Source organism: Delphinapterus leucas, chromosome 10, assembly GCF_059928025.1.
Source record: "Delphinapterus leucas isolate spDelLeu-1000000601 "Yukka" chromosome 10, BTC_Dleu_Yukka2, whole genome shotgun sequence".
In the NCBI taxonomy this organism is placed as follows: Eukaryota; Metazoa; Chordata; class Mammalia; order Artiodactyla; family Monodontidae; genus Delphinapterus; species Delphinapterus leucas.
The window spans coordinates 56,726,806-56,742,834 of record NC_143138.1 but is presented as its reverse complement, the minus strand read 5'-3'; the positions used below and the strand labels follow the sequence as shown (position 1 = coordinate 56,742,834).

At 46.4% G+C, this 16,029-nt stretch overlaps 1 protein-coding gene across 1 annotated transcript in view; it reads right to left on the bottom strand.

The window, feature by feature from the left end:
- Positions 1-16,029, bottom strand: part of ITGA9 (integrin subunit alpha 9) — a 356,219-nt gene that overhangs the window by 72,876 nt on the left and 267,314 nt on the right. Inside the window, exons 19-20 of the mRNA XM_022553838.3 lie at positions 9,333-9,419; positions 5,883-5,962 (exon numbers count right to left, since the gene is read on the bottom strand). Of these exons, the coding sequence (XP_022409546.1) occupies positions 5,883-5,962; positions 9,333-9,419 (167 nt within the window). The remainder of the gene's footprint in view (positions 1-5,882; positions 5,963-9,332; positions 9,420-16,029) is intronic.

The following is a 16,029-nucleotide window of genomic DNA, read 5'->3' as shown; positions in this document are numbered from 1 at the left end:
CTACACTTGGTTCTACCACACAGAGTGAACACAGGGTCCCAGTTGAAAGCTAAGTTCACCCTCCAGGGGTGGAACATAAGAGTCCCCAAGACCTGCTGAGATTGGACACAGCTCATCTGCACCACTCCCCACCCATCATTCCCTGAACCTGTGCAGAGTTCCTGCCGGCTCCCTGCCCTTCCTCCGCCCCCACTGCCTTCCTCTCCTCACCAGCGAGTGCTGAATGCAACCATACTTCAACAGCTCACATCCCCTCTCCTCCTCTCTCCTATTGTTCTGAAACAATGGTGCTCTGTGACTCTGACCCCTGACTCCTCATCTGTCTTCCGCATATGGGGTGAATCCATCACGGTTTACAGAAGCAGCAGGATCAGGTGCCCACCTGGCCTCACTTCCTTGCCCTTCCTTTCCCAGAGGGGACAATAAAAGCTGTACAATCACTGCTCAGGGCAAACCAGAGGTGACTCCTGAATGGATGGGAGGATGGCAACGCCCGGGCCTGCTCCCTCCCCTCACCCAGCATCCGGCCAGGTCTGAGCAATTGGTTCCTGATGGAAGCGCCACCCCGTGCCCTGCCATTTGTCCAGCCACCTGTGGCCGCTGGCAGCTCTGGCCCAACAGTCTCATCTGTCATCGGGTGACTGCTCCAGACTGAGTGAAGTTGCAAAGTTGAGATAAAGAGGCTGAACATCAAAAGGCCCCCAGTTATTCTGCAAGCTCGTGACTTGGGATAATTCCCATGGTCTGCAGAGCCAGGCTGCTGAGACAGGAGCTCTTGAGAAACTGTTTAGTCTCAACTTACTGTCCTCCTAAATCCACAAGTAGGCAAGAGATCTTCAAAGGGTGGGGACAGGAAGAAAAGGACGATTGGTGGCTTTCAAGATAAGGAGCTTTAAGGATCTTTCCGTCACAGTAGGGAATCAAGTGCTGTGGGTGCCCTCTGGGACAGTAAGACCAGATTTTCACCAAAGTCTGCAGAGAAATGGGTGCCTGAAATATTCTGCTGCAAGTTTAATAGATAACACAGCTTCCTAAACATCTGTGGTTCAAGAAATTAGAAGACTCTGATATTTAATTATTTAAGCGACCAGTACTAGGTGTTCCCTAATGCTATATAGAAACATTAATGTACATAAAGGGATGTTCTTTAATTAAGTTATTAGCGTTTTCTTATATGCCCAGCACTGCATCTGGCAAATAGTAGGTGCTTAACAGATGTGTGCTGAGTGGAAATGTGCCCAGTATAGAGTAAGGGACTCTACAGAGTAATCATCTGATGGACCTTTAAAAAACATCCCAACGCCCAGATCTCACCCCAGACAAATCAGATCAGGGTCCCTGTAGGGTGGACCAGGCATCGGTAGTTTTTAAGGCTCCCAGGTGATTCCAGCGGGCACCTAAGATCAGAACACCACTGGTCTATGGACATGAGATTCTAGTAGATAAAGTTTCTGCCATTGTGTTGTTTGCTCCCCTTCTCTGACACCTCTGATTAGCCCTAAATGGGATTGGGAAGTAGGTGGAGTTTCCTCTTTTTGACAAGGGGAAGTCTCTTCCATGTCATATTTCCTGCCCAAATGTTCCTTCCCATGCATATCAGCTGCTCCAGGTGTTGAGAGACCCAGACAGCACACTGACAGATCTGCCCAACGATGGCGAGTTTTCTGTGGTTTCTAGAAACAGCAGGAGAATGAGAATTTTCAGGTTGGAATAAGCATCTGCCCCCCTTATTAAATCCAACAGTCTTGTGCTCTGTGGGCAAGCCATTGCATTGTATCACTCCCCTCTTCAGAAACTTTCAGTGGCTCCCCACTGCCTGGGGAATGCAGGTGAGGCTTTCAAGGCCTTCCGTGGACCAGCCCAATCTCCTCTTTCAGCCTCATCTTCCTTCTACTGCCCTTGTATGTCCCCCACCCTTCCTCTGAGATGGTCAGGAATCCCCAATGCACTTCAATGCCCACCAGTCACATGGGTGTGACAGAGTAGGCTGTGCCATGCACATCCTCACCACTGTGCCTAAGCTTCTTCAGCCCAAAACCAGACTCCTCTGTGTAAATGCCACCTCCCCAGTGAAGCCCTTCGGGATTCTGGCAGTGGGAACAAAGTCTACCTTCTCTATGCTTTGCGTTTCTATTAGATCACAGCCATGCTTTATTGTAAACGTGAATGATGTGATATTGAAAATAGTGTGAATAAAAAATAATTACGTCTTGCATGATTTCAAAGCTGGCAAGCTCAGACAATTGTCATCTGTGTTGAAATGCTATTATTCCTGTGGCAATGCTACCCTGACAGACAGCGGGAGCCATGCTGCACTGGAAAGTTGTGCAGGAGTTGGGGGATTGCTGGGCTGTATTTTAACATTCACTGTGGTTCTTATTTCCATCTGGTTTGCATGTCCTATTGCAATATGTAGGATATAATTAGTGTTTGTTAAGTCCCACTAGTGCTGAACTAAAGGCCAGAAAGTCATCGCCTTTGGAGTGGAGGCTGGATATGACAACACAAGGTAAAGAGGGTCAAACAACCACTGTGACGTGCTGTGCTCTCATTTTTAGGAGAAAGAACATTTTCTAAGATATTAAGAAAAATGCTAAAAAAAAAAAATAGAGAAAGCAGCATTAAATGCAAAAATATGCTACAGTGGTGGTGGATTGAAGGGCTCTGAAAATGTACACTTCCAGCTTCACAGTGGTTCCCAAAGGAAAATTAATCTTAATTCTTTGAGTTTTAAATAACATTGAGACTGAGGAAGGACTCCAGTGAAAAAATAAAACAAAGCCTCGTTGAGTGTTTGCCCCACCAGTCCTGCTGCTGTCTACTGTTGGGTTGTATTTGTTGGGGCCTGACCTGAACCTCCCAAATGCCCAGTGACTTCAGGCTTTGGGGGCAAAGCCATTAATTAGTAAGAGGCAAGAATGGACCAAGGGTGATGCTGAAAGATTCAGCACTTGGGAAGAATCTTAGTCTAACCTTTGACGAATCGGTGTTTTTGTGAAAATTCAAGAATCACTCAGGCTGGGGTGAGTACGACAGGGTGTTAAAATGTAAGTTTTGGCTGAGGCATAATTGATGCCAAAATTCAGAGGAAAGCACTAAACCAGGATTTACTATGTCTGGTGGCAACAACCCAAACTATAATGTCAAGGATGTAACAGAGTCGGGAAAGGAGGATTCTTGGAGACAGATTTTGGAGAAAATGGTTTGTGGTCAGGGGAGGGTGACTGCCTTTTAAGTTAAGCTTCAGGGGACCTTGATCAGGACAGTCAGATGCAGGCCCAGGAGATGTAAGGGGAGGGGGCTGCTGGCTTTCCCCTCCTCACTCCACAAGGATCACCTGCCTTTCCAGAGACTGTCAGGGCAAAGATTCCTCAGTGGGATCTACAAGCAAGAGCCAGGGTAGGGTCACCTTTGGTCCTGTCCCGGGGCACAGTCTGGGCAGCAGGAACTGAAGGCATCTTTGGCCGCCTAGAGGCTGAGGTTGGAAGATGTGGTGAGGGAGGAAGCACAAGTGAGCCTCCCCAGTAGTGGGAGGGCGGAGGGGGTCCCCAAAGGGGAGGAGCCAGCTCTGCATACCCAGACTGAGTGAGTGCCTGCAGCAGTGCCTGGTAAGAAAGACCTTTCCTGTTTGCCTTTTACCTCTCACAACCTGGGGGGCTCTCAGGAAAAGGGGGAAAGGGCCAGTAGAAGCACCACTGCAGGAAAGCTAGACTATTCCCGGAGAAAGACTATTCCCGGAGAAAGGCTTCCCTCCTGCAGCCTTGCCCTGGCAGAAGGGAGGAAGCCTTAACTTGAAATCAAGTTTTGATTATTTCATGGGACAGGAGACACTTTGATTATGGATTTGTGCATTTGCTTTGAGGCTTGAAGCAACTATAGGAGCCCAAGAGAAGGGCTTTTACCAACTTTGGTCCCTGCTGTATCTGCCCTTGTCTCACACAGTGGCTGGTTGTAGTAAGTGCTCAAAGGTTTGTAGAATGAGTGAGGGACAGTGCCTGCCCTGGGCTGTTCTGCCCTACTTCCTGCACTGAGCTGTGTCTGCCTCTGTCTCTAGACTGACCCTGTCTTGATGAGGTTTGAGATGGAAGACTCTCTCTCATTCATTCATCCCTGCTCCCTCTCAGCTTCTGCTCAGTGCTTTACACTTGATGGACATGAATGCGGTTGAGAGGAGTGATCCAGAGCCGGACCCCTTGCTCTACCTGGGGGTCAGATAGATGGCTGAGCCGGCACCTGTTATCTTGAACGATGGGGCGCATCTGAAAAGTCCGGGAGATGACCTCCTCTTTCAGAATGTGGGACCAGGAGCTCCTTCTCAGTGCCCGAGGGTGCAGTCCTCCTTGGAGGAAGTCTTGGGTTGAGCACCCTCATTTCAGAGGTGACCATGTGGGTGGGGGCCTTAGTTTTACAACGCTTAGCCCCTTGCCTCGCTCTGCACCCCGGATTCAGTGGGTCTCCAGTCTTGGCCGCATGCTAACCTGTGGCTGCACAATCGCCTTTCTCTGGTTGACCTGCAGCCCCTGGTTTCATGGTCTGCTCATCTAATGTCTGGCCTTCCATTTTCCCGGCCTCCATTAGCCATGAGGTTCCTGATTTTGTTATCTCACCTTTTTTCTGTGGATCTTGCCTGACCTTGGGCTTCACAGTGTTTGGGTTCAGATCTCCAGACCACCTCTGGGATAGACTCAAATCCCTTGGCATGAAAGTTTGTCTTGGAGATTAAGGCAACTAGAGATGAGACATGATAACTGAATGCCTGATCCTTTATCAGACTCTGGACCAGTAAAAAAGTGGCTACAAAGTCATTTTTGGGAAAACTGGAACATGGACTAGAGATTAGATAATAGCATTGTATCAGCGTTAATTTTCCTGAATTTTATAACTATACTGGGGTTATTTTAGAGAATGGCCTCATTCTTAGGAAACACATGGAGATACTTATGGGTAAAGAGGCATGATGTCTGCAACTTACTTTCAGATGGTTAAGTGGAAAAAATCATACATAGAAAGAGAATGATAAAATAAATGAGGCAGAGCGTCAAGACTGAGTGAATCTGGGTAAAGGGTATACAGGAGTTCCTTGCACTATTCTTTGCAACATTTCTGTTAAGTTTAAAATCATTTCCAAATAAAAATTCAAATAAAAAGGTTGCCTTGGGTATCCAACCTATACAGTCAAAGCTTGTATCTCCCTATTCACCCACCTAAGTACCTCTCCTTCCAGCCCAGCTATCGGCCAAGGGCTACCCAGATGGTACTTCAATGCACCTGTGGATTCTGGCTTGTGGAGGCAGCTCATGACCCCAGTGTCTCTCTCAAGCACCCTTGGCTATACTGGAGAGAGAGAGGCAGGAGCACAGTCCTGAGGGAAGACATCACTACTGCACTGTCCCCTTCCCTATCTGTCCACTCAGCTCCTAGGACAAGCCCTCTCTTGAGGACCATCTCTTGGGGGCCTCCACCAACAGGCTTGGCCGGGCCCTCAGGCTGCAGGTGCCCTGTCCTCGCATCAAGGGATGCTGGGGTACATCCATGAGAAGCCAATGACCACAGAGGACACTTGTGAACTAACCAACCACATAAGCTTGGGCTGGAATCCTGACCTCTCCAGGCCTGTCTCTCCTCAGCTGTAAAATCATTTACCTCTGACTGAATGAACCCCTAGTCCTTCCCAGCTCTCTCTGAGCTGGTGTCTGCACAAGCGGAACTAGACAAGCACCATCCTTGAGAGACCCGATTCTATGCAGCGGTTTGGGGCTTTATCACTGAGCGGTTCCTTCCTCCTCGGTGTTTTGGGCATCATCATCAAAGCATGACCAGGGCATGACCTTTCTTGGTCCCATAAATATTTCATCTTTGGAAAAAATTTAAATCCCCCTTACCTCTGAGCAGTAACGATGAAGCTAAGAACTTCCTCTTCCCCAGACAGGTGGCTTGTATCAAAGATCACGCTGAATTCATACTATGGGAAAAGAAAGTGACATTTGGCATCAGCCAGCATTCCAAACTTAAACACTACAATCTTCTGCAGTTTATGACCTCTGGGTGCTCATTTGCACGGCAAGCTTTATTCTGTGTGCACTCCTCTCTGACGGTCAGGCCAGAGATACAACTTTAGCAATAAAACCCAGAGCCCACTCTGGCGAGAGGCACGCTGTTCTTTTCAGCAACTGAGGTTTTCGTTAGGAAGCGATACGCTTGAACTCTTAAACCAGGACTTCCTAAATTTCACTCACACACCATCATCCCAGTTTTTGCCACATCTGCTTATCATATCACCTGTGATATGTACTTTGTATTTTTATTGCCTCACTCTTGCTGTTTAAAGACTATTTTAAAGAGAAGAATTTATATCACTATCACAGATGGGAATCCAGGATCACCTGCCATAAAGAGGAGGTCATCATAAAAATAAACATAATGGAAACAAAGGGATGTTGAATTCTGTTGCCTGCTGAAGGCTCTGGGCCTAAGGTCTGCTCTATTTTGATAAAAGGGAGATTAACGACTGATAGGGAGGTGTTAGAGATATTGTAGAGCTACCAGAGAATTTCTCCCACAAAAAGTTAGGATTGAAAGAGTGTTGAAAAGGTAATAAATTTCTGTTAGAGTCCACATGGTTTAGTGCTATGTCCATGTATCACCTAAAATCATCTCATGAGCCACCCAAAATCATCTCAGGTACTCCCAGTGGTGGGCACCCTGTGATTCGGGGAACACTGCTCCAAGCAAATGGTTTTCACCATATACACACTGGGCAAGTATAGGAATCAGGAAGGACCCCTTGGGCAGGGCTTATAGAGCCAGGCCCTACCACAAACTATGTGATCTTGGCCAAGATACTCGATCTCTTTGCTTTTCAATAAAAAAGAAGAGGGTGGACAAAATGATCCTTAAATTCCATCAAGTTCTGAGAGTCTATGACTTATTTAATATCTAAATATTTGTTCCTTTATGACATCATTTCGTTCCTTTATGAAGAATTCTAGGCAATGGTCTAACTTTGTAACACTGGATTCTACTGAACTGAATGCTACCTGAAAGTAATTAACACTGGATCATGACTTTGGACCATCAACTAGAGTGGATGCTGGACATCCCTTTCTAGACAGAAATTTCTGTTGCAGTGAGACCTGTCAGCTTACAGTGAGGGTGGGGCATGGAGACAGGACAGGAAACAGAGCTGGAGGAACCAAAGGAAGGGAAAGTCAAGGGTCTCATTGCAGCAGAGAGTCTGAACTGGCAGGAGATCTGAATTAAACCCTCTAAAGATCAAAGTGAGGTAAGAAGCAGAAGATTTGGGCACAAAGCCAAAATGAGAGTCAGAGGCCTGGGAGAACAGACGGTCAGGCACCGGGCAGGCTGGTCATGAAAGACAGAAACATACGGCCAGCGAAGTAAGCAGATAGTGTGGTCACGAGGCTTAGCAGGTGGTCTGGAGCCTGATGACCCACAGGGTCTGAGGGCAGGGAAGGACAAGCTGGGCTGTGGATAGAGGGAGCCCCATCCCTGCTGGGTCGCTTCTGGGGCTTTCTCCAGGGACTCACCCCCAGAGCCCTGCCTCCAGGACCAGCCTTGCTACAGGCCTTCACTTCTGCATGTGGAGGAAGGCAGTGACATTACCAAGCTGGAAAAAAAATCCAACATCCATACTTCTGTTGGCTCTGTGACTATTTTGAGAGAGAATGAATTTTAACAAAATTTAAGGCCCCAGAAGTCAAGATTACTTTATCTTCATTGTATTCATTTATTCACTTTCTCTTTATGGGAAGTGATCCTGGATCCATCTGCAATAAGTTTTCCTTTTAAAATATCTTTAAAACTAGCAAGACGCACCTTAGGTTTGAGGGAAGGAGGCTGGATTTTACAACAAAATGTCTACTTTTTTTTTTTTTTCGGTACGTGGGCCTCTCACTGTTGTGGCCTCTCCCGTTGCGGAGCACAGGCTCCGGACGCGCAGGCTCAGCGGCCATGGCTCACGGGCCCAGCCGCTCCGCGGCATGTGGGATCTTCCCGGACAGGGGCACGAACCCGTGTCCCCTGCAACGGCAGGCAGACTCTCAACCACTGCGCCACCAGGGAAGCCCAAAATGGCTACTTTTAAAGTGTTTCAATTAAGTCTATTTCCTGTTGCTCAAAAGATTTCAATAAAATGTGTGTGTGTGTGTGTGTGTGTGCATGTGAGTGCCATATTTTACTACAGGCAATGATGCCCAGCATTCAGGGTCCTCCTCCTGCATCCTCACCCCACCTGGAATCTCACAGGACTTGGCCCATATTCTGCCAGCTTTTCTGAGGGCAGCCACCACTTGGGGCTTCCCTTCTCCTGGGATGAATGTGGACAGAATGAGGATCAGAGCCAGAAAAAAGGCTGAGGAATCACAGATATAAGAGCCACCACAGTTTGGAGCAGGTACATTCAATGAGGCGGAGGGATTCAAGTGATTTGCTAAGAAATGAGCAAATCTTCCTTACTAGAATATTCTCACAATTGCTTTGCAAAACAGCTCCTATGTACTGAGACCAAAAAGCCTTAGAGATTAAAATGATCCAATTCTATGACATAGGCAGGATAAAAGGATTAAACTTTCTTTTTTTTTTTTTTAGGAAGGGAAAAAAGGTAGACAAAGGAATATAAAATTTCCTTCAAATCATAGCAGGGAAAACAGCTTCCATTTAAAAAGGCAGAACTGGTCTTTCAGAGTCTAGTTTTACCTCCAAAAATCGTATCTCCTACGTCTTTGCATCTCTTTATAATGATGGCACATACTAGAATGTTCCATGAATCTCCGAATACGCTAAACCATATTATTGTTTGAGCTTAGAAAATTTGGCTCCTTATAAATACCAAAGTGACTGTACTTTCTTGTACTTTTCTGAAAAAATGAAGTGCAATACAATTATTTATATTTTAAGAGGTCTCTTCAAAAATTGTGAGTTCCCGGGGGGCGACAGCCAGGACTGTAGATCACTAGCCCAGACCACATCTTCTCCTATGTTGTCCCAGGGACTCAAAGTGGCATGGGATGTCCCAGAAAATAAAATGTTAAGAGGCTAACCAGATGGTGCTTGACAAAGTACAAAGGCCGTGGCATGTGTCTCACATCTGTGGTATGTCACATGGATCAAGGGGAAGGACCACATGTCCACGGCGCCCCGGAACAGACTTGGAGATGGCTATGGACAGGGCTGGCTGTGCCCAGGCAGGGCTTTGCTGGCCACCCTGCTGCAGTGGGGTGTGGATGAAACCTCGGGGAGGCAGTTGCAGAATGAGTGGCTGGTGGGAAGGGCCGGGGGTGCTGCCAAGGAAGTGCCCCGTCCCTGCCCCTTACCTTCGACTTCGACCTCATGAAAGGGAATCCCACACTGCATTTGAGGAAGTCCGATTCCAGCAGTTCACAGGAAATGCCCATTTCCTCCTGAAAGACAAAAAGTACCAACAGATGGGCTGGCTACACCAGGACAAGTGTGTGGAGGAGCCCCAGGGAGGCAAATCCAGGCTTCAGCAAACATGGTCCTGCTATAGGGAAGTTCTCAGACAACAGCCACTGTTGGCTGTGCTGGAATGAGGAGCCTCTGACAGGCCAAGTCCCCATCCTCCTCTGCCCACTCACCCCGCCGCCACACTTGCCAGAGGTTCTCTGGGAAGACAGTGCAGAGGACAAAACCACTCTTCATTCTTTTTTTTTCTTTATCATGTTTGTTATTGTATATCAGAGTTTCCCTAACTGTGTTCTGTAAAACATTAGTTCTGTGGGTATTACATTTTAAAAAAGGGTTTTGGGGTCAAAAAGTTTGGAAGATGTAGGGATAAAAACAGTTAAAAATGTGATTTTTTTTAAAGCAATTATTTTTTTTTTGTATTTTATTTTGTTTTTTTTATACAGCAGGTTCTTATTAGTAAGAACACTCTTCATTCTTAATCAACCCTTTGGCTCTGATCCCTAGTGCTCTCCTGGAGAAACGGGACAGCCCACACGTGAGCTGGATGCCTCCTTAGGTTTGCATTAAAAGGCATCCAAATCGCCTTTCTGGCTCACACCCTAATCTTGCCTTTCAAAACCTTACTAGTTGAGGAAAAATAAACGCTAAGAAAATCGCACCAAGGAAAACACAGGGATTCTTTCTACAGCATGAAGCAATGAGGGCTGAGCTGCACCCTCAGCAAGCCTTCCCAGGGTGGGGGTGGGTGCAAGGGCAAGGAGAGGGTTCCCAGCATAGCTGGCCTGGGCTGGACTCTACAGACAGGCACGAGAAAACCAGGAAAGGGGCCGTGGGGAGCTGCCATCTTACCACCTGCACACATAGTTTACAACCAAAGTCAAAGAAAAGCAGGAGGCTCTTCATAACACACAGGGCCTCTCCGAGTCACTGAGACCAAATCAAGACTTCTGAGGGGAGACAGAATGTTTGCAGATATGGGAAAAGGAGAAGGCACAGAACAGAACTAGCACTGGCTGAATGTCTAGAAGCTGGGGTGCTGGAGTTCAATGAGGTCATGTGACTTCCTCAAGGTCATTCTTTTTTTTTTTTTTTTTTTTTTTTGCGGTACGCCGGCCTCTCACTGTTGTGACCTCTCCCGTTGCGGAGCACAGGCTCCGGACGCGCAGGCTCAGCGGCCATGGCTGACAGGCCTAGCCGCTCCACGGCATGTGGGATCTTCCCAAACTGGGGCACGAACCCATGTCCCCTGCACTGGCAGGCGGACTCTCAACCACTGCGCCACCAGGGAAGCCCCCAAGGTCATTCTTGACTGACTCTAAAACCTACCTCCTTCCCCTACCAAGGACCTGATCTTCTCAAGGGCCTTGGCAACTCTGCAACACACAACGGCAGCCAAAAGGAACCAACCTGTGTGGATTCTGGCTCTGAAATGTCACCCATGCTCCCTCCTCCAATTTCCAAGACCTGCACCTCAGCCCAGACCCACACTTCCAGGTAGATGGGTGAAATAAAAAAAGTTTAAGTTGTGTGTCTAATCAGAAAAAAAAAAAATGTGAGCACTTACCACAACATACCTACTTAGTTACATGTTATACACATATACTATTACACTATTATGAACAATATCAAACACAAAGAGTAGAAATGACAAAAAACAAATAACTCATCTGTGGGAATAGAAGTCAAGATAATAATTGGCGGGTGGCAAGTGGAAGGGAGTTCTCGGGGTGCTGGGGATGTTCTCAGGTGTGATCATTGTGAAAATTCACTGAGCTGGGCACCTAATGATTTGTGTACTTTTGTCTGTTTTCTAAACATCAATAAAACTTTATTTAGAAAATAGCAACAAAGCAACAGCAACACGAACAACCCGAAATACAAGGAAATAAAACATAGGAGATATATAAATATAAAAGGGAACTGTAGCTTATCTTTCAGCATCCAATCTAGATATCTAATGGGGATAATTGATCTCAGTAACTGTTAAGTTTTCTAACTGTTCTCCGTGACCTTAGTCAGCATCCCTCAGGTGGGCTTGGGACCTCCTGCATTAAAATTGGTTTGGGATCGCCTTAAAAAAATACAGATTCCCAGGCCACGCCCCAGTGGTCTGAGTATACTCTGAGATTGTGGGGCCTGAGATAAGCATTTTCAATTCATGGTAGGTGATACAGTAAGTGTTCCACTGTGCAATGCTTTGGGAGCCACTGCTATGAGTTTGCCTTTTTTTTCGTCCATTCTACAGGCTGCTTGAGGAATCTTCTTAAAATGCCTCTCTCCATTATGAACATAATAAAAGCTCAAAATGTTAACACTGGCATCCATTTGGCCCCTACCTCTCTGAGCACATATGTCACTATTCTACAAATATCCCTTACTTGGTCTCATTTCCACACTTTCCACACTTTTGCCTAGTTGTTCCCACTGTCAGGAACACCTTTCCTCAGCCCTTCTTCCAAGGTTTCCTTCACCCATCTTGCCCCAAACACTCGTGGGTGGTAGGTAAGTTTGCATATCTAATATGGGCATGGCACAGGACTTGGAACGGACCCTGAGCATCCATTGAGTGGCTGAGTCATCACATCACCTCCCACGATCAGCACTGAGGACACAGATCTGAATGACATTAGTCCCTGTCCTTGAAGAGCTCACAGCTTAGAAGGGGGACATCTTCCAGCAGAGAAACAGACATTTACAGGGCAGTGTGAGGGGCTGCTCTTGGAATCTCGAGAACATGCAGCGGCAATCTCAATAAGGAAAACCAGTGAATGATTTCTCAAATGCTGTCTCACGAACTGCATGGCCCAAAGATTGGTCCTAATGATTCACTGTTGGTGGCCTCTTGTCACCATCCTCTTCCTTATAATTCCTCACCCAAGAAGCAATATCCACAATTGGCCCAAGTACAAGCTACTCTAAATCCTAGCTAACTGGCCTGTGGGCATTAGAGGCAGCGAGCTCAAGCCTAGGTGACCTTAACTCCCTGGGACGGTCTTGGTTTATGTCTGTTGTCCTGGTGTAATTACTCTCAAGAGCATCCCAGGATATACATAAATTATATTACTCAACCCAGTTCCAAAGCTCAATATCTCACTGGAAATCCCTTTCAAACCAGGACAGAGGTTTTCAATTTAAGTCAAAGGTCTATCCGTTCTCAAAGATTTATCACCCCAAAGACTTCTTCAGGTTTTACATGGATGTGAAGGACTCACTAGGCTTTAAAAATTTACTCTGGAAATTGAGGGGACCTCCGTTTACTCAGCTTTGATCTAAGACTGCTTTTGATTGTCTGAGAACTGCTGAACTACCTTATTTTTGTTAATTCCAAAATGCGAGGAAATAACATTTAAACCAGCATTTATTGCATTATTCCACATCTCTCTTCCACCCTACTCAGTCTAATAGAAATGACAGAATTCCGGTTGGATCTTGGGGTGGGGGACAAGCAAAAAGAGTGAAAACCAAAGACATCTGTAGGAATGAAAGCGCTCAGTGTATGGTCATGACTCACGCGCTCCCGGACGCTGCAACAGGGAAGAATGTCGTGGATCACCCTTCTGCGCCTGTCAGCACCAGAACAGCCCTCCCATGGCTATGTAAGTCCCCTTGACTGAAAGGCTTTAATTCCGTTTTCCACCCTTCACTGCAGCTATGAGGCAAAGAGGCCCCCAGAGCATGGGCCTCAGCAAACACTGTGACTGCTGGTGTGGACGGCACAAGATCTGCACCCAGAACCCCTTTACTAGATGACTTCCAGTCCCTGGCTGAATGAGAGCTGCTTTGCCTGGGAGGTTATAACACCCTTCCTCTGCAGCCTATGATTGACGTGGGTGCAAAAGGCTGCCCCTTTGCCTCAAGATGAGACCAGCTGTGCTGGGCAACTCATGTTCCAGAGCCCCCGTGGGATTAGGCTGAGAGCACATCCCTGTTTGCCTCTGTCTTCTGCCCCATTCTGTTCCCTTCACTCCTTTTCTTCCAAGAGCATTTCTGCAGTAAATCATTTGCCCAGGAATCCCCATCTCAGGTTCTTCTCCGGTGAACCTGACTTCAGACAATACTCTTTATAGATGAGGCTGCTGGCACTGAGAGCTTCTGGAAAGTACTGGGCATTTGTTCCCAGGTGGGGAGAGGCAATGGGAGGGGAACCCTCACATGCTAACGAATGTTGTTCAAATCCATACTAACCCAAGGAAAAACTTTCTAACTACTGGTTATAAAGTCAGCATAGCTGCCCCCAGCAGGGAGCACTTAATCTCAAAGCAGTATCAGCACCCCCTTTGCTCTGGTTTTAGATCCTGCCTGGGGCATAACCTTAAAAAACAGGGTCACTATGGAGCTAGGTACCACCCCCGCCCACCTCCACCCCCACTCCATAGTCAGGCAGGCATCCTGTAGTCAAAGAAGTCTCAGGGAACCTTTAAAAGATGAATGTTGGGGTGATGTAGCTAAACTAGCTGTGCCCTGGCTTTAGACAGCATCAGGAATAGTGATCTAGTGGGGGAAGGGTGCTTTTTACCTCCGCCAGGCACGTGGTACCCCACCAAGAGGTACATGGGAGAGATTCTAGGGACAAGGCTTCTCCGTGGCTCTGATTCCTTCTGTGCCTCAATCATTGCTTACACTGACTTTAGCTTGGAGAACTTACCTTCAGCACTGTTGCAAGACTTATGATTACCAGCTCTCAGCTGATGGGGAATGTGGACCAGTGAATTGACTGTCTACCCTTTGGCCCTGATTGCCAGACAGTGTAGAATCTGATTATCCAACTCATATGCAGTGCAAATCTACTAAAACCTGTTGCAAAGGTGCAGGCTTTCATGAAATCAATGAAAGTGATGCTCAGAAACTGCTCAAACCACTCAAAGCCTCTGATTAAGTCTGGATCTGGCAGAGTTAGATCAGTTAACAACTGTTGAAGAAGTCAAAATTATCCTTGGATGATAACACTTTAAGATGCTTGAGAAGATAAGGCTTTAAATTTAAAAGATCAAGAGAAGTGTTTGGGAAAAATGTACCATCATAAAAACGACCTTTCTGTGATTGTCCTAAAAAAAAAAAGGCAAACTATGAAGCAAAGAATGTTACCTTATAATAGGAATATTCACATCCAAAAGCTGCCTACCCAGGACTCAGTTACTTCTTTCATTTCAGAAATTAATGCACTGCTATTTTAAAGATGCTAATAAAGCAAATAAACTTTTGCCTTGGGTCTAAGTATCCTTGACCATTATTATTACAAGAGCTGTTACGTGTAGAATAACATAAACTTATTTTCATAATCTTTAGTTTCATTTTTCAAGTAAAGTCCCAATCAAAACTTAAAGAAAAAATTTTAATATGAAATTCTGGACCCTATTTTAAGAAGATTCACAAAACTGGCCATTTTCCCAGTCCCACTTTTCCTTGGCTAGCAGACACATCCAATTCCATAAAATGCTATCAAGGTTTCTCCCCAGAGATTGAGTAATTCAGTTTAAATTTTCTAAATTTTTTGTTTTACTAAGACACATTACACTCAGGATCAGAAAAACATCAATTAACATTTTTTTTTAGAACACAAGATGAAAGCCTACTTGGTTTCTGCATGTTCGTCTCTATATTCTCAGTACCGGGCACTCAGTAGCTCCCTAGTTTGCACTTAGAACTTCAACAAGCCTTGGCTCTTCGGGGATTCAGATGAAGGGACTTCAAGAGGCAGCTTATTTGCTGGTCTGCCTGGCACGGGAGATGCTTGCCTTGGCAAAGGTCCTCTCTTTTCCAGACATACCTCGGCTGTCCTGGCCCTGGGAGTTTGGCCAGCGGAGCCAAGCTCCAGCCCTGCTTGTAATATGCAGTGTGGCTGGCAGGAAGAAATCAGATCATGAAGTTAGTGAGCCTCCTTGGCCTTCAGGCTCCTTCTTCCCATTCACACAGCATTCGACTTTATTCTGGAGCCACACTTGCTCTGACCACCAACGCAGTGTCCTGTGGGAGCAGCAAATCCGCAAATCTGGTCAGGGCTTGATGCTGGGCTCCAGGGAGAGTGTGAAGTTTATCTTCCCGTTTGCTACTTCCTCCTGTGTTTGTCAAACTGAGATGACCCTTCATGTTCTATGTCTGACTGAAGTTTGGTATTCATCTAAGACCCCCTTCCTTTCTTCCAGCCACGTGAGGTGTGACCCGTGAGCTGATGAGCTCTGTGTTAACTCAGTTAATAGAGAATTCAGGGAAATTTTGGAAGCACTTGATCCCAATTCTCTAATTAACTGAGGAGTCAAAGGTGAGCAGGGGTTCTCAATAACCTGGCCCAGTGAGCTAACAGAAAGAGTTTATTCCCCGGAAATACTTTATTGGCCCCACTCAAGGATGAGTCAGCCTGAGCCTCACCAGAAAAAACAGTGCTATTCCTAGACGGGAATCCTTTGGGACAGGGCCCATGGAATTCCTCAGCATGCAGAAAAGCACACGGTTTGCAGCATAGAAAGTGCATAAGCTTTGGCATCGGTGTCCCAATTGATTTGCTCGGATATGTAACAGCTATGGGTCATTAGACAAACAGGCTGGCCTTTCTACAAGCCTCCATTTTCCCACCTGAAAAATGAAGCC